At 53.1% G+C, this 18520-nt stretch overlaps 1 protein-coding gene across 7 annotated transcripts; it reads right to left on the bottom strand.

Moving 5' to 3' along the window:
• Positions 1-1230: 1230 nt before the first annotated feature.
• On the bottom strand, positions 1231-14537 carry ROBO4 (roundabout guidance receptor 4). 7 transcript variants are annotated; one of them, XM_032472608.1, is made up of 18 exons: positions 14377-14537; positions 13710-14039; positions 13338-13495; positions 13022-13142; positions 12606-12733; positions 12279-12507; positions 11904-12016; positions 11040-11208; positions 10710-10895; positions 10539-10581; positions 8475-8671; positions 8106-8351; positions 4480-4587; positions 4138-4291; positions 3737-3982; positions 3221-3579; positions 2023-2229; positions 1231-1889 (listed from the first exon to the last, which is right to left on the bottom strand). In XM_032472608.1, exons 1-18 carry the CDS (start codon positions 14429-14431, stop codon positions 1879-1881), a joined length of 3060 nt encoding a protein of 1019 aa, XP_032328499.1. In that variant the 5' UTR covers positions 14432-14537; the 3' UTR covers positions 1231-1878. The 7 variants fall into 7 exon arrangements, with proteins under 7 accessions (XP_032328499.1, XP_032328503.1, XP_032328500.1 ...); XM_032472612.1 differs by having other exon boundaries at positions 3737-3859; XM_032472609.1 differs by having other exon boundaries at positions 4138-4276.
• Positions 14538-18520: the final 3983 nt, after the last annotated feature.

Here is an 18520-nt window from a genome sequence, read left to right as displayed (position 1 = left end):
CTGTTCTGTTGGTTCCCCTCTCTGGGCTGTGGCTACTCTCCTATCAGGAAATATGCCTCACAAGTGGTTTTTAAAAACTCAAAGACAGGAGAAGCTAAGAAGGAAAAACAGGCTTTTTCAGACTCCTACCCACACCCTGTCACAGATGGTGTGTGCAGACGGGCACCTCTTGGCCAGGTTAGGCCCAGATGTAATGGGCTGGGCTGGAAGAGAATTTTTTTTTAATTTTGTTCGTGAATGTCACAGTCCCCATCACCCCTCCACCCACAGCTCATGCCACTCACTGGTCACCCAAGCTCTGTTTCCTTCTCACTCAGCAACTGCCCTGGGCTCTCAGGGGGTGGCCGCTGACCTCCAGTCCCAGGCTTTCACCTCTCCTGCCACTGTGACCTAAGTGTGTACAAATTCCTTCTTCTGATTCAGTCTGGCAAAATGGAATGTCTTCAAAAGGAATTTTACCAGGAAGCTAAAAGAAAAACAAAGTCCAAAAAAAGAAAAGCAAATAGAGAGGAACGGATGTGTATCTGGAGCACAGATTCCTCATCCTGAGATCACCGCCCTCTAGCCAGACGGGCCTGATGACGGAAGCAGCGCAGTGCTCCGGCCATCACAGTGCTCCGACCATCACATCAGGCAGCGCAGTGCTCCGGCCCCGCCTCATTCAGCTGCTGGGCTTTGGAGGATTCTCACCTTTTCAGGACCTGCTTCCCAATGGTCCTCCCTGAGGGTGTCCTCCTGTGGCTCTGGTCATGCTCAGTAGCATTCCCCCTGGTGTGGATTCTGCCCCTGACCTTTCCCATCAAGTGAGAAGGACATGGCCCTGCCTGCCCGCCAGTGGTTTCCTGTGGCTCAGGCCCTGGAGGCCCTGCTCTTCCATTTCTCTGTCCTGTTTTGTCTGAAGGGTGTTCACATCACAGGTGGTTCTACCTTTTTTGGAACTTAGCTACTTTACCTATTCTAAGAAGCCATCTGGGACTGGTCTTTGGGGAGGGGGGCTGGGAACACCGAAAGCAGGAGTTGTCTTCACAGGAACAGCTGCTAAGAGTAGCAGACCCTGAAAATCCCCCACCCCTCCCTTTCCTGAATTCTGCTTAAAATCTGATGGATGCAGGTAACTCCCTCCTATAGAACAGAACAGAAACGAGTGACACTCCCTGAGTATCAGTGAATGCTTGATCCCGTTCTAACCCGGGTGCCCTCCCCAAAATCCACGGAGTAATCTCACAGAACTCAAGTCATCATGGCTTTATGGTCTCAAATTCCTTAAGCTTGTAGTGACAACAGTATGAAGAGAGTGCATTTGTCCCACATTTTCGCACTCATTTCCCTTCAGCTTCCTCCCCTGTCTTGAACCCTTTGCCTTGGTACTGAGGTAGGGCTTCCCTGCCTCTGGGGCGCCCCCTGCACCTCCCTTCACGGTGTGGCTGGGGAGAGAGTTGAGCCTGCCACTGTAGGAACGTCCAGAGGGCAGGGCCTGAGAAGCTCCATCCTCCACAGCCCTCGCACATGAGCTTCCTCCAGGAAGAACTCTGGCTCCCCCACTTCCCGGGATCCAGGTGGGTGGGGAGATCAGGAGACAGAGCTGCTTCTTAGGTCAAAAGGGCCTGGTTGTGGGAGAGGCTGGAGCAGAGGGAAGAGCAAGCAGCAGGGGGAGTCAGGTGGAGATCACTTTTTGCTCCTGGGTGCTCCAGGTCTCCTTTGTTCATATTCTGTTTTGCTTTCATGTGTTTTCACAATCCCGGGGGGACAAGGTGGTCCGGCAAGGTGGACCCCAACTGCCGAGAAGCACAGGCTGAGACCCGCACTCCACAGCCCAGGCTGGCGGCTGACAGGAGAGGTGGCTCTGAGCTTCTCTCCCTGGCAGTCTCAGGACACGGTTCAGGAGGAGTCTGCAGGAGAATATGAAGCAGAATGCAGTTAGCCCCCAGCTCCTTGGCTCTCCTGCCAGACGCCAGTCTCCCTCTTGGCTCCCCCGAGAACCCCTCCAGTCAAGATCATGATATTAGCCAGGCAGACACTCACCGCCAGCCTTGGGTGCAGGACAGCTGAGCTGACTTCTCTGGGAAGAGATTCGTGAGTCGGGGGGCCGGGAAAGCAGGCCCCTGGCCAGCCACTGGGTGTGGGTTTTCTCCATGTCCTCCAACCAGTCTGACCTCCACTCCCACGGGGGCAGGGAGAGGATGGGGGTCAGGAAGAGGTCATCCCGAGGGGAGGGAGGTGATGATGCATCTGTCAGGGAGGGTAGAGATAGCTGTGGAGGGTTGGCCTCCAGTCCTGGGGATGAGTTTAGGGCCTGTTTAAGGTGTACAACCAATAGTAGACATAACCCAGTCCCACTCGGTCCATCAGTCCCAGTGGCCACATTGCTAGGGGCCTCCGCCCCAGGGAAGGGAAGATGTTCGTTGGTTTCTGCAGAGAGAACAGCTTGAGCTCTTCCCTCCCAGCCCAGCCCTGGCCCTCTGTCCTAGGTAAGCCTTGCTCTTTCATTTGCCACCAGCCTGATGGCTTTTCTTGGGGGCAAAATGTGGAGTTAGGGTTTGTAAGATGGGTCTAGGCATCTGATAGAGTGTATGAGGAAGGGAACACCACAGAGGCACAGGAGGCCCTGACTGCCTTCTTGTGACTTGGGGATAATGGTCCTAGCCTGCTAGACACGTGAGGCAGGGAGCCCAGTTTCTCCTCACCTGCCACAGGCAGGACAGGAGGAAGGCCGTGAAAGCACAGGGGAGGTGAAAGAGAAAACAGAACTTCTCATTAGTGAGGACAGATCAGAATCACCGGGCTGGAGTGAGTAGGAGAGGCTGGGGAGCAACCTTTCCTGGAGACCTGTGCCCAGTAAAAGGCGAGTCCTGGAGGTAGCGGAGTGGGCAGTACAGTTGGCTGCCTCTGGGCTTTAGATTTGAACAGTTTGTTCTCATGGGTGACCTTGGACAATTTAAAAAAAACCATTGGACTTAAAATTTCCTCATTTGGAAAGGAACGCTAAAGACTATTCCTCATAGAGTTGCTGTTAATACTGAAGGCATGCAAAGCACTTAACATGGTGCCTGGACATCATAATCCTTAGTAATAATAACCCATAATAAAAACTGGCTGTTTTAAGGGCGATGACAACAAAGATGATGGTTAGGAAGCTTTGCCTCTTGGTTGAGGAGAAACTGTGCCCACTCCATGGTGGGGAGGTGGGGGAGGTGAGGAGTAAGACAGTGCCCTCACGTACCCGTGAACACGCAGTCTGCCTCCCTGGGCTCCAGACCAAAGCCAAAGCTGTCCACAGCCACAGCCAGGGCCCGGGCGAAGTGGGCATCAGCGAGGAAGGAGCCATCGGAGGAGCTGACGAGGCTGGCTCTGGCGCTGGGGGCGTTGTCCTCGGACGCTGAGCCCCAGCCGTTGGCCAAGGAGCCCTCACTGGGGGTGGGGGTGGGGCAGGGCCGAGGTGGGCTCAGCAACCCCCTCACCTCGGACCCCATCCCTCCTCCAGCCCTGCCCATGTCCGCTAGCTCCGAGGCTGTCGGGACACTGATGTAGCCGTAGGTGATGGGGGGTGAAGGAGCCCTTGGCATAGGAGAGACACTGTTCCTAGGAAAAGGCAGAATGGGAGACAGGACATGGTTGGGGTGGCGCAGGGGTGGAGTTGCAGAAACAGGTCAGTTGAGGAAGGCGGGAGGGGCAAAGGTAAGCATATACCTGGCTCGTGCTAATCCATAGTCCTTTGATTTCCACTCAAGCTACTCACCTGGGGGTCTCCTCACCCTCACTGAGCTCCAGGCACAGGGCCACCTCCTCAGGGGTCAGCACACTGTCCTGATCCTCCCCCAGGGACGACAGTGACGAGCTGGACAGGCGACTGGATGCTGGGCTGGGACCAGAGAGGGAAGAGGCCTGGGGGCTGGAGGGGCTGGGGGGACCGGAGGGCATAAGGACGGGGGTGGGGGCTGCTGGCAGTGCGGGGCAGGGAAGGGCTTGGGGCTCCACCGAGTGCCTGATGCGGGCAAGACAGCGATGGCAAGATGGTTAGAGCAGTTCTTCTCGTGCCTGCCCCGCTCCCCTGGACGCACCCACGCTCAGCAAACCCCCACCCCCACAAGCCTGCATCCCCAATGCCCAGCCCTACTTCCTGACCCCATGCCCACTTACTGGATCTGTTGACTCTGAGTGGAGGGTCCATGAGGAAAGAGGGGAGTTGAGGGGAGAGGGCGAGTCACCAGCTCATTCGAGGAGCTGAGGAGCTGTGGTCCCAGGGCCCGCCAGGCAACCAGAGCCCGGGGCACCACTCCTGGGGTAGAAGAGTCTGGGCGTGAGATGGCAGAGCCCCATCAGCCGCAGGCCCCGCTGTGCCGGTCTGCACAGGCCCACAGCTTCCTGTCCCCACACTCCCCCACCGAGCATCCCCAGGGACAGAAGCCAGATGTAGGGGCTGGTGAGCCCCACACCCTACCTTACACACCCCCCACTTGCTTATCAGGATACCCCTCTCACCTGGGCTTTGGGGAAGGTTCTTAGAGCCTCTGTTTCTCCCCTCACAGGCCCAGAGCTCTGTAGGGTGGCTGGCTCGGAGCAGCGGGGAGCTGTTGGCCTGGTGCAACTCTGCAAGGGGGAGAGTCAGTAGCTGGGGGACAAGCCTGGGTGGGACTTTCAGACCCCAGCCCCAGGCTCTATCTTCAGCTTTGTCATCCAATTAAGCTTTAGGGTTCCCAAACCCAGAATAAAAAAGGAAGAACCTCTCTCCATCCCCCCCAACCCCAACCTCCATCCAGGTAGCTGTGATATAAGGAAGGGGCACTAGGCTTGTAGTTAAAACACCTGCACTCATAGCCCAGCTCAGCCACACATTAGCTGTGTGACCTCAGGTAAACCCATTAACCTTTCTGAGCCCATTTCATTTGTAAACAACCACTTCAAAGGATGGTTTTTTCAGTTAATTAAAAACAGATTGGAAAGTTCCTGGCACCTAATAGATTCTCTAAAAAACCAACTTTTTTTTTTCTCTTTACTGTATACATTGCAATTTCCTGATCTCTGTACCCTCACTTGCTACCTACTCTCATGAATTTTGGCTCTATGAAGGCAAATACTCCTTTTCTTGGAGAGAGAATCTGTTAATTTCCATTTCTCCCATGGCAAATTTCTCCCATTGCAAATGGTTCCACAGAGTCCTGCCCCGGTAAACCTGTTTCTCTCACTTGGGGAGGCGGGTTGGACTGTCAAGTTAAGCTGAAGGGTAAGACAAAACCAGGGAGCCCCAAACCATGCCAGGTGTGACCGAGTGTCAGCTGATGAGAAGAGGAACTTTAGAAGAGAACATATATTGGTCTCACTCACGGACGCAATGTCTTGCCCATGGATATTCAATACGTGCTAAGTGAGTGAGTGAACGGATGGATGATATCAGAGATGCAGGTGTAAACACGAGATGAGAAGAATCATATGCAAGATGACAGCTATCATCTGTCCTGCATTGGCCCTTTGGAGACAGAGCTCTGAGTGAACTGTGACGATACAGAAGACCCGGCTGTGGGCAACAACTTGGTTAGGCCCAAACCAAAACAGATCTAAGTTTAGACCAGAGGGAACAGAGTAATAAAGGGAAAAGATTTTCTCAAGACCAGGAACAGAAGAACATCAAGCAAAGGATAAAAGAAAGCCTTCAGATTAGTGTCACAGGATCAGAAGCCCAGACAAGAAGGGGGACCAGAGATCAGGCAGGACCCCTGAGGCAGAGCTGTCTGCTCAGTCTGATCTCAAAGATCTGGGGGCCACATGTGCAGGTTCAGAGCAGGGACAAGGCATTCATCAAGAATCCATCTGGGCCCTAGGAATCCATGTACAGTAGCCAGGCCTTCTGAGCCCCAGGGATGAAAACTCACACAATGTCTAGACTTCCTCCATCCAAATTTCCTTTTGTAACTTTGGCTGGTTTGGTTTTTACTCATTTCCTTTAATTGTTGTGTGACCGAGGGAGTCCTGGAGGCCGGCTTCAGGTGCTCCAGCCCTGCTTTGTCTTGTGCCTTGTTTCTTGACTAAGCTTAGAACTGGGGGCACAGGTTGATTATACTGGTTTGTGTGGAAAAGGAAGGGAAAAAGCAGGTCCTGGAAAAGGCTGTATTTATCCCAGTTCATTTCATTTCCTCTAAAGGATTCTGGTAACAAAAAAGCCTCCTTCCACCTTGCTTCGACTTACTTGGATTTAGTTTCAGTGTTATTTGAATTAAACTATACGGTAAAAATGTTATCAAGGAGGGGTCAAATCTCATTGGGCACACCTGAACTGCAATAAATATTTGTTTGAATTAATTATTTAATGAGGACAGTCAATGTATGTATTGGCAAAGTGCACTAAGAACCTGGTATAATAGATGAGCCATGGGAGAGTACCGTTGTGAGTCTGTTAGTCGTGGAAGAGAAAAACCCCAACTAAGGTCAGATAATAAGAAAACAGAGGAAGCGGGGCAGGGCAGGTAGGGGACACTGAGAGAGCCTGCCAGTTTTAGAAGACAAAGAGTCATCAGTCTCTTGGATTAGGTGACAGCAGGAAGGCTGGCTCCACGCCTCTGGATGAGATCTCACTGCTGCTGCCAAGAGTCAGAGTGTCCACCAGCCCAAGGGAATCACTGTGCTCAGCTCGTCCTGGGGCAGTGGTGGAGTGGGGCTGGGGTCAGCAGACAAGGGGCACAGTGAGGACCTAAACCTCTGAGTGAGCTTAGGAAGCTCCATCTCAGAATTGGAACCTTTCTTAAGAATTGACTGTAGAAAATTGCTCATCTTTTCCCAGTGGTATTACTGTTCTCAGAGGGGCTATACATTATATTCAAGTCAGTGTACTTCTCCATGGAAAAGCTAGGGATTGTTTTTTTTTAAAGTCATAGTTTATTTATTTATTTTTTAGTTGGGGGCAGTAATTAGGTTTATTTATTTTTTTTTAATGGAGATACTAGGGGTTGAACCCAGGACCTCCTGCATGCAAAACACACTCTCTACCACTGAGCTATACCTTCCTCCTGGAAAACTAGTTTTTAAAATTAAAATTATACAATCTCTTTTTAGCTGGTATTTCATCACCAGCAGAGGATTTCCAATGCAATAGCTCTGATGGGAAGCTGGAAAAGATGCCAGCTTTAGGGTCATATAATTCTGGATATCGGACAAGATCTTAATTACTCTGAATACATCCTTTATCTTAGTAAAAGTTGGATTATATCCACTTAAAAAATTGACTGTTGAACATTTGTAAACCTCACTAATCAGTACAGAAGGCTCACGAAGACAGCAGAGAGAGTGCAGGCCAACGTTCAGAAACAGGAGAAAAGAGCGAGAGAATAGATTTCCCAAGGGTGCTCCCAGATGGATTCAGAGTAGCCTTTGGAAGCAGACCATCCTGGCTTCAAATATGCAGTCTGCAGCTTATGGACCTGGGGTTTTGAACAAGTTAGCCAATTCTGATCTTCTTTCCCTGTCTGTAAAATTAGAGAGAGAACGCCTAGCCAGTACGTTGTAAGGATTAAATAAAATAATAAATATAAGTAAAGAACCTAACAAATAGTAGTTGCTAAAGAAATAGAGGCTAGAATTACTTCTTTCTGGAAAGTCAAAGCAAGGAGCCAGAAGTCAGGAGAGAAATCTGAGCAGAAAGGAAATACTCATTCTTCTCTGGGAAGCAGCTTGGGGATCTGTCCCTGGGCAGACCTGTACATGGTGCAGGTACATTGTACATACGTACACAGGACACAGTGCAGAGCTAATGAGAGCCTGAGGCTTCATGCGAGCACTGGTCACATTCGTCCAGGTTCAAGAATTAGACTTTGAGCTCATAGAGACTAAGGACTTGTCTGGTGTCTCTGTGTCCCCCTGTCCGGCATGCAGAGGTGCTTACTAAATGTTTGCTGAGTTGAGCTAGTGCAGAAACAGGGCCCACTACTGGTGTGGTGAAACCCAGGCAAGAGCACAGTGTGAGGAGAAGCCGAGGCGAGTGCACTCCGTGCAGGGTGCTTGGCCACAGGCGACCGTCAGGGCAGCAGAGCGGAAGCAGTGGGCGGGATGCAGCCCACACAGGCCCACACGTGCCCCCTACCACCCACTTCAGGCTGTGTCTATCCTCCCATCCTTACCTTGCTTCTTTTTGGCCTTCCAAGCCTCTGCGGGGGCCAGAGACAAGCGCGGAGAAGAGAGGCCTCTGCGGCCGCAGAGGCTGTCTGAACTGGGCCAGGGGCTGGAGAGCCGGGCCAGCTGGGGCGCCAGCCGCCTGACAGCTGGGGCCTGGGGGCTGGAAGGCAGCTCGGCGATGAGGGAGCCATAAAAAGTGCTGGTGTCGGGAAGCAGGGGCACGCCAGGGCTTCGGGGATCCCAGGAGATCACTGCAATAAAAACCGACAGGAGGAATTATGGTGAACGCCCCCACCCCAATGTCCTCCTTCCCCAGCCCTGGGATCCTGGCTCCACTGCTGGGTCCGGCTCCCCTAACCCCTAGGCATCCTCACGGGAGCGGTGACCGTCTAGAGGGTCCCGGGGGTCCACTCCCAGCCGGCTGCTGAGGCTGCTGCTGCTGCTGAGGTCTCGGGAGCCAGATGTGGAGCGCCAGGTGTCTGCCAGCCATGGGGAGTCGCTGTGATCCGTCCTGGGCAGTGCAGGGCAGGGGGTGCAGAGAGGTTGATTGAAGTGACAGCCAAGACTCCAGCTTAGGCGGGTAGCAGAAGGGGTGGAGTAGACGATGGTCCTGGCTTTATTCTTACTACTTTTTAGCCCTTCACAGACTCCTTAAGATCTCTGATCTGGTGTCCCAAACTCAGCACACTTGTCTTGGTCTGGGGTTTGGGGAAGTTCAAGTTTGCCCAGAGCTAGGAGATATTCAAGAGAGACTCTTTGCACTGAGACAAAAAGAACACAGATCTGGAGCCAGATCTGCTGCAGCCTAGCTGTGCAACCCCGGGCAACTCTGTCTGCTAGCCTCTCTAAGCCCCAGTTTCCCTATCTGTAAAATAGCAACAGTAAGGCCTTCCACACAGGCTGCTGCTGTGAGCTGAGATGAGGAAAGGTGAGATCACTCAGCTGGCAGAGATGAGTTTGCTACATGGATGTGGGCCTCTCTACCTCTAGTCTGGCTCCCTTTGAACAGGGTACCATGCCAGCTGCTTGAGTGATCTTTCAAGAACAGGGATCAGACCAAAGCACTTTCCTGCCTAAAATTTTCAGTGGCTCCCCATTTACCAAGATAGAGCCCAGCTGCCTAGCATGGCTAACAGGGCCCTCGTTGGTCTGGCTTCCAGGTCCTCAACCTTACCTTGGCTCTGACTCAGCCCACACCCTATGCCCCAGGCAGACCAAAATGCTAGTCTTTCCCCACGAACACAGCAGGCTGTTTCTTGCTGTTCCCTTTGCCCTTTGCCTTCTTCCTGTCAGGAAGACTGTGAAACTTTCTTCCTCCCATAGTTCCCAACCCAGCCCCCTCCATGTATCTGTACATGTTTCTGCACTTTCAACACTGGGTTACATTTACGCCAGCACTGAGGTTTCCTGGCAGCCCGAGACTGTTCTAAAGGAATGAATGAACAAAGTGATCAGAATGCAGTCTCTCTCAAGGACAAGGGATGAAGTCCCAGGGCAGCTACAGAAAGTTCAGGGCAGAGCAGACCAAGCCCAGGAGGTAGCATGGGAGAGAAAGACAGTTCAATCAGCACAGAACAACACAGAAATACAGCACCAGCCAGCAGGGAGCCTTGCTCTGGACTGAGAAACTGACAGCAAAATGGTAGCCCAACAGCTGGATGTGTCTGGCACTTAGCAGGTGCTTGATAAACTCCTGGTGAATAATGCAGACCTGGAATGTGACGCCTCCAGGAGGAAATCTAATGAGATAAAGAGCAAGAGAAGGTGGGCTGAGATGAAATGGTTATTTAGTGTAAAACTCAGCCAATAGGAGAAAAAAGGATGTTTTCTTTCCTGGTGTCTTGTCTCATAACCACAGACATGCTCTGCAGCCAAACACACTTGGAGCAGATGGACCTGCAGACTGGCTCTGTTATGGAGAACAAGGAGTGAGAATTTATCATGTGGGGCAGAGCACGCCCCCTGCTGGAACTGTGGGTGGATTATTGTGAAGGAAAGATGCCTCAGTGGGTAGGTGATTTACTGAAACAAAAGGCACTACCAGGTAGATGCTGAGTGTGCTGAGAAAATCAGAAACCAGACTGGTCCTCCAGTGCTAGTTCTTCTCCACCTGGCTGAATGAGCCAGTGGGGGAGCGCAGTGTTAACAACAGTTTGTGACAAGAACACTAGGTTAGGAGTTCAGAAGGCAGCTACTAGCCTTGGGCAGTCACTTAAGTTTTGAGTCTCAGTTTACTCACCTGTCAAGTGGTATAATAGGAACATTAATAAATAAAGATAAATGTATTCTTGCTTGAAATTCAGGGGAGATTCAGGTCCTGGGATGCCAAACTTCCTGGTAGCAGGGGAGACTAGTACTCCAGCCAATTCTCTGTTCCCAGCTCCACTGTCCCTCGGCCCCTCTGCCCCTCCCTCACCTCAAGCCCTTTCATCTCTCACCTGTGTTTTAGGATGGCGTCCTCACTGGTATACCGGTACAGACCTGGGAGAGGGCAGGAGGAAGGCTCAATTCAGAGTCCCCAGCACCTGGCCAGAGGTCTAAACCCCTGGAGTACCCTGGCTGGACCCAGGGAAGGCCTGACCACCTGGGAGTCCGCTTTACCTTCTTACCTGGGCCCAGGTGCATCCCCGATCGACGCCGGCGGTGGATGCACACGGCGGTGCCCAGCAGCAGCAGCCAGAGCACAACGCCCCCACTGGCAATGACCTCTGGCCGCCTCAAGGCCGCCCTCAGCTGCTCCAGGGTCCACGGGCCATGCGCGCTGGGCTCCCGGGCAGCTCGCTCCATGGCCTGCTCTGTATGGGAATTTGAGCTCAGAGACAGAGGGCAGGTGAGACAAGGAGGGTCAGGCAGACAAGGGGGAGGAGCTGGAAGTGTGAGGAGGGAGAGAGGAAGGTAGGAATGGGGGCTGGATGGGGATGAGTGGGCACTGTCCTCACCTAAAAGGAGGCAGACAGGGTGGCTGGGCTGCCCGGCCCCAGCGCCGGTGACTGCAGCCACTTGTACGCAGTAGGAGCCTGGCATTTGGGTGGCGATCTCCAGCTGGGTCTGCTCGCCTGCCACGGTCCAGTTGGCTGGGGCCAATGACGTGTTGCCCAGGCTCCAGACCTGAGGCATAGACAGAGGTGAGCTCGGACCCCAGCACCATCCCAGCAGCTGAGCCCCTCATCTGCAGGTCAGACTCTGGGCATGTGGTCCTGCCGTTCATCTGGGGACACCCCCACATGCACCCACATTTCCTATTCCCGTCTCCCTTACAGAGTGGGAGGCTGACAGAAGAGGAACAAAAGCAACCGCTGAAATAGGACTTAGACCAGAGGTTCTCAAACTCTAATGTGCCTCCGGGTCACTTGAAGAATTTGTTAAAGTCCAGATCACCAGCCAGTCCCATCCCTAACTTTTTGATTCCCAAAACCTGGGAAAGGACCTAAGAATTTGCATTTCTGACAAGTTCTCAGGTTTTGCTGATTTGCTGTGCAAACTCAGACACCACTGCCTTAGAAGTCAGAGTCAGACACAGCCTGCTTTGATTCCTGTTCTGTTTCCTAGACCTGTGACCTTAGCCTCATGTCTCATGTCTGTAAATTAGGGATAACGACCCAGGGTAGACTATAGAAGGAATGAGAGTAAGTTCTTGGCAGTGTCTGGCACACAGTAAGGCTCGTGCTCAGCAACAGTAAGTTTCCCTCACTTCTCTGTGCAGGTACTGTCTCTTAGTGCCCAGAGCAAGGGTCACCAGAATGCCAGGGAAGAGGGATGACCTGGCACTTCCGGGAAGGGGTGTGTCGTCTTGAGGGGGGTACCTGGTAGCCGCGGATGATGCCATTGTGGTTTTCAGTAGGTGGTGGGAACCAGCTCACAAGGACACTGCCATTGCCAGGCTTCAGGGTCACCTCCTGGGGAGGGGCACTGGGCACTGAGGGGCGGGAGAGAGGTGGTAAGGGATACTGAGGGAGAGGACTCCAAGGAAAAGAGCTGGAATGGGGCACAGGGTCAGAGGCCACACTGATGAGAGTAAGAGCTTCTTGCAGCTCTGCTTGCTGAGCCAGGACAGAAGGGAGTCCAGGGGAGGACCCACCATCCCGTCCCCTCCGCCATAGAGTGGGACAGTTCAGGGATCCCCAGACAAGAGGGGGCTGGGGGTCCATTGTTGGGTTCTGGGGTCATCTTTCCCTGACCTTGTTCAGGCAGCCTTAGGAGCAGCACGTTGCTGTCAGGGCCTTGAGCCCGGCCGGAGGATGGTCTCACTTTGAACTCGTAGTCTTGGCCCCAGTGGAGGCCTCCAAGCTCTGCGCTCTGCCACCCAGCCAGCAAGGCCTCTGCCCATGGAGCTCCCTGGCCTCCAGGGGCAGCCTGGGCCCTGAACAGGGCGGTGTAGGACTGAGCGGGGGCAGCAGGGCCGCTTACCTGGGAAAGAGTCCAGAGGAAGCGGGTGGGCTCAGGGGTCTCACGACCAGCCCCTTCCTGAGCGGTGGCTGGCCCCACCCACAGGTCCTCAGCCTTACCTTCCAGCTGAGCCACACAGCAGGCCCAGGCTTCGTGCCCTTCGCAGGGTCCGAGTTCAGCAGGGTCACATTTTCCAGCTGAATGCGCACAGCCAGAAGCTCCAGGGGCTCCCTGTAGTCCTGCGTCTCTGTGGGGAGCACAGGGCTGGGATGGGGCCTATAGGCCAGAGTGAGGAATTGAGGAGTGGAACATCCCTCAGCCACCCAGGAGCCAAAATTCCCAGGTTGCCCAGCTCTAGAGCTCTCTTATTTCCACTCTAGGATGGGGAAACCGTGCCTAAATGGGGTCCCCACCACTCTGACCCTGATCCCAGGTTAAGCCCCACACACCCTAACCCCAGCCAAAACCAGATCATACCACCCTAATTGAAGCCCCCAATCTTGGCCCTGACTTTAGCTGACCACCCTTCCCTTACCCTGGACAGACACCCTGGCTGCCCGGCTCTCCCGTTGTCCCGCACTGTTGGTGGCCACACACATATAGGTCCCCGTGTCGCTCTTCTCTGCTCTCGCCATCAGCAGGGACCCCCTGGACACCTGTCAGGGCCAGGCGCATTGTGAAGTCTCCCGCTTGGGGAGGGCCTGTGAGTGGGGAGGGAAGCCCTAAGGCCTCACTGCCTCCCCTCCTGAAATTTTGCAGGGCCTGCGGGGCTGGAGGGTGGGTCAGTCCCTCAGGATGTGCAGAGCTGTGGCCAGGACAGGATGAAGTATGAGGAAGGGAGCTACACTCACCGAGTGCCGCCCTGGCTGCAGGGCCAGGGGTTTCCCATCCTTCCACCATGAGACTGTGGGCTCTGGGTGGCCCCAGGGTGGCCCACACTCCAGAACCATCTGTTCGCCCACTGTGGCTACTATGTCCCGAGGCTGGATCTGGAAATCTTCCCGAAGGACTGTGGGGAGAATGGAGGGTCGGCAGGGAGCGGTACCCAGTGCTCCCTCCCAGGTCCTGCCTCGGCGCCTCCAACCAGGTTTGCCCCACCCACTCTGTGTTACCTGCCTTTTCACTGCCATGTGCTCAGTCTTCAGAGCCCCACCTCCCAGGTCATCTATTTAGGGCCATCCCAACCCGGCTGTCCCTCCCAAGTCTCCCAGCCCAGGCCTCACCAGCCACAGAGAGCCGAGCACCCCGGCTGACTGCTGTGCCCAGCCGGTTGCTGGCCTCGCACGTGTAGACACCCAGGTCTGTGGATAGGGCCTGGTCATCGTGGGCATGTCCCCTGGGAGGGGGCCGCAGCAGCAGGAGGGTTCCGTCAGGTAGGAGGTGGTGTACGTCTGGGGGCACCATGCTCAGGGGCTGCCCATTCAGCAACCAGCGGATGGTGGGAGGCGGCTGGCCTGAGGCCTGGCAGTTCATCCTGGCTGGGCCAGGGCCCTGGAGCAGCTGGTCTTCGGGGTGGACTAGAATTTGGGGTGGGGAGTCCTGAGCCAGAGCTCCTGGGAGAGAAAAGGAGGTAGAGCTGGTCTGACTACCAGTAGGGCCCCCAAACCCCTGCACTCCTCCTCTGGCTTCCCTTGTCTAAAGATCTGCTCCCAAAGAACACGCTAGCAGGGAAGGGAGAGGAACATGCCAGCAGGCATGGCATCCAGGTGAGGGCCTGCAGAGCTCTCAATCCGTCTGTCTCTCTGTCTTACTCTCAACATCACCATCACCATCATCATCTCTGGTACCCCAACTGCAAAAGGGAAGCAAAAGTGCAAGGGGGCCTCTTCCCTGCCTTGGCCAGGCCTTGGATCAAGGGAGAGTGGGCTGGGGGGGGGGGGCGGTGCTCACCGATGCCGAGCAGAAGCAGGAGAGGCAGGGGCCAACGAGCCCCAAGGAGGCTCATTCCTCCAGCACCCACGGCAGCTCCCAGGCCTCTGTCCTTGTCCGCAGCACTTTGTCCTACTGAGCTCACAGCGGAGGGAAGGCGGGGCGGGGCGGGGTGGTGGTGGTTGTTTGTGACTGAGACTCTGCCCCAGGAGGGAAGCGGCTTTGAGGAAACCGATGCTTCCTGCCTGGCCCTCAGTGCCTAGGAGAACTGGGAGGAGGCCAGAGGAGAGAAACTCTCTGACCTTGACCCTTTAGTCATAATCTCTGTCTCCAACCCCAGCCCTAGGGTTTACCTTGTGATCTAGTCTGGGATTTCTAAGAGGTAATTCTCACACTAACCATAACTCCAACCACAGTTTTGATCCTTTAACTAAGCCTCTATTGAACCCTTGAATCCCAATCCCAATTACTTTGCTTCTAAGTGACCCTCTGCTAGAGTGGAACAGAAACCCGGAGGAGGAATCTCAGGGTCCAGCATTCAGCAGCTCGGGGTAGAAGAAAGCCAGCCAAGGAAGCTAAGTGGGGAGGGCAGGAGTGTCTGGTTACGTCTGGTCCATTTCCCAAGGAGATGTGGGGACAGTAGGACAGAAGATAGGAAGAATTAAAGGCTCTGTGACAATCTGGGAGATGCCCATAGTATGTTCCTAGTCAGATAAGATAAGAGACAGATAAGCTTCTGTGACAGACAAGGTCTGGTTAAGTGACCTGACCCCTGAAAGTCAATTTCCTTATTTGTAAAGTGGCAATAACAACAACAACAACAACAATAATAATAATAGTTCCTGCCTTGAGGCCTGAAGCAAGGGAGGGTATAAAGCATAAAATCACTTAGTACAATGCCTAGTGCATTATAAGTGATCAGTAAAGCTCAGCCAGTATTGTTACTTACTTTCATGCACAACCCATCACTGAAATTATTTGAGCATCCTTGGCCAGCAGGGATATTTTTCAGGCCCTGGAAATGTGTTTGGAGTAGATGACCTTTGAGAGTCTTTCCAGCCCTGAAAACTTATGTCTAGAGCAGACAGGCCTGTAAAGTCAGTGCTCACCTTGCCACTCCCCGCCTCCATACCCGCCCTAGAGAAAGGCAGCTCTCCCCTCTCACAGCCCAGCTCCTGTTTACAGGTTTCTTCCTTCCAAATCTGGAATCTCAGACATTTCCTGGAGTTGTTCCCGGAAGGCCAAGGCCAGGCTCCGGGGGCTCAGGGAAGAATGTCCAGCCTTTGTTCCCCATTGTTCCCGGCCAGCTCCTTTGTAGGGCCCCTAACCCAGCTGACGGCCTCCCTTCCTCCCCCTTCCCAGCCTGGTCTCGGTGCCAGCCACAGCCACAGCCCTCATGGCCTATTGAGAGGAAGACCTCTTTCACTCTCCTCTCTCATCGCAAATGCAGACCAAGACAGATTAAGACAATCAGAGCAAGAGAGCGCCGTGGTCTCTACAAACAGGGCATTTCCAAGGCATAAAGAACAGACAGTGAAAGTAACAGTGGCAGAGCTAAAAGAAGAATTGGGGTCAGACTTTGTTATTTCAGAAGTAGAGAAGTTAAGAGCAACGACAAAGTCCGTGGCATCTTCCTGGGTGTACGTGTGCCAGGCAGGATGGTGGAGTAAAATTTATGGGGTCAAAGATCTGTGGGGCCAGAGTGATAAAGGGGGTATTCATATGGATACTGATGTCAGCCAAGGTGGGGACAAGAAAGGATGTGGTGGGACAATGGATTTACTGCCCATACAGCCAATTTAGGATTCCTCAGATGCAGAGCTCCCAAGCCAGTCCAGCTCCCTGACTCCCTGTTCCCCAAGAATGGTGCTGTCACCAGTCCTTCCTTAGTCTCTTCTGCTTAGACATTAGACCTGGGGAGATTGACCATGTTCTATGCTAATGATTTAACTGCAGCTTGATTTTACTCAAATCTCTACAATCCCAAAAGATGTTTCCCTCAGGGAGATGAGGGCAAGCCTCAAAGGAATTCAGATTCATGACAGTCCTGTCCTCAGCGGAGTGAGAATGGGCAAGCGACATAGTGAGGAGAGATGCCAGTGCCGTACTGCAGGAACGGAGCCCCAAGGCTGCGGCAGCTGGAGGAAGGGCCCCAGCCCTGCCGTCAGGTGCCTCACTCCTGGAGATCGTCGTCTGCACAGCCTCTCCCCTTCCCCGGACTCTGGAGACCCACGTGCTAAGGACTGATGGGGACTGGAGGGGCCCATTTCTCTGAGCTGTTCCTGGAGGAGGTTCAGACTTTCTCCTCACTCAGTCCAAGCATCCAGGGCACTCAGGAATCCATGAAGTGATGGCCAAGGGGACTTCCCAACAGCGAGGTGTGTCTGGGTGGCTCTTGGAGACCACCGTGCTCATTTCCAGCAGCCTGGTCCATCAGCATCCTGATTGTCTCATTTCCACACACTAAGGAAGAGCCGACTTTGTGAATCATGGGGATGACGTTAGTCATTAGTCGATGGGAGCTGCCTCCAGCTATTTCAGGAAAGATCTGCTCTGGGACCTGGTGATGTGCCAGCCAGTGACGTGTTTAGATAGTATCTTCCTTCACCCACTGGTGTTAGAGTTTTGTGTTTTTGTGAGTAACTCTTTTGTTGTTTGTCAGGGGGAAGAGAGAGGAGAGAAATTAAGTGCCCTTCTTAAGGGCCCTCCAGAGAACATTTTTTCCACTCTGTCTCCTGGCTTCTCTGGAGTCTTATTCTGGGTCCTCTGAAAATGCAGCCAGGGCCTCAAGAGGTCCTGTAGCTTATGCTTTTGACCTCTTGAAACATTGCTCTGAAATTACCCTGGGAAGAAGCTCAGTTTATCCATATGGAGCTGAAATAAGCTTTTCTAGCTGATTCCTAAACCTATGAGCCAACAGTATGTATCACTCACCAGACATGTGAGTGAAGCCATCTTACACATCCAGCAGCAGTTCAAGATGCCAGATGATATAGTCACTTAAATGACCTCATGCAGCAGCAACACATGAATTACCTAGCTGGGTAGAGTCCAAATTGCTGAGACAAAGAATTGTGATAGAATAAACTGGATATTCTTTTAAGTCATTCAATTTTGGGGTGGCTCGTTACAGAGTAATAAAGAAATGAGACATCTTGATATTATGTCTAATAGTTTATAGGTTCTTTTTGAGTTGTCTATGTAGAAAATATAATCTAAATATAAATGAATTTCTGTTTTTTAAATTTCCCATCTTCATAGCTTTTTGTTTCTTCTTCTGCTTTATTGGTATGATGGTGAATACAAGAAGTGATTGTGGGTATTTTTGTTTACTTCTTCATTTTAAAAGGAATATGTCTAGAAGATGGCAGAGTAGTAGGACCATGAGCTCACCTCTCCACGTGACCACAGCAAAACCACAACTGACTGCTAAACATCAAAAAACCAACCAAACAAACAAAAAACTGGAACCTAGCAAAAAAGATCTTTTTCAACTGGAAACATAAAAAGGGAACAGGACGGTAGGAGGGGGTCTGCTCATGATAAAATCGGGCCCCATACCCACAAGGTGGGTGACCCACAAGCTGAAGAATAATTAAGTTGCAGAGGCCTTCCCACAGCAGTGAGAGTTCTGGGCACCACGTCAGGCTCCCCAGCCCAGGTTCCAGCACTGGGAGGAGGAGACCCCAGGACACCTGGGCTTGAAGGCCAGTAGGGCTTAGCTCCAGGAGCCCCACAGGACTGGGGGAAACAGAGACTTCATTCACTTGGGAAGTGTACACAGAATCTCGTATACTCCGGGTCCAAGAGCAGAGGCAGTGATTTCATAGGAACCTGGGCCGGACCTGCCTGCTGGTTTTGGAGGAACTCCTGGGGAGGTAGGGAACTGCTGCAGCTCACCCAGGGGACATAAAAGCTGGTGGCAGACATTCAAGGAGTGTTCATCTACATGAGCTTTCCTGGAGGCTGACATCTTGATTGGATCATTAGTACCAAGACCTAGCCCCACCCAACAGCCTGTAGGCTTAAGGGCTGGGAAACCTCAGGCCAAACAACATACTGGTCGGGAACGTAGCCCACCCATCAGCAGAATTCCTGAGCCACAAATGCCTCTAGACCCTACCCCCTAGAGGTCCAGGACCAAGCTTCACCCAGCAGTGGGCAG

The sequence above is a fragment of the Camelus ferus genome, chromosome 33 (genome assembly GCF_009834535.1).
Source record: "Camelus ferus isolate YT-003-E chromosome 33, BCGSAC_Cfer_1.0, whole genome shotgun sequence".
Taxonomy (NCBI): domain Eukaryota; kingdom Metazoa; phylum Chordata; class Mammalia; order Artiodactyla; family Camelidae; genus Camelus; species Camelus ferus.
Note: the sequence above shows the minus strand (reverse complement) of the source record. Positions and strands in the feature narration are given on the sequence as shown.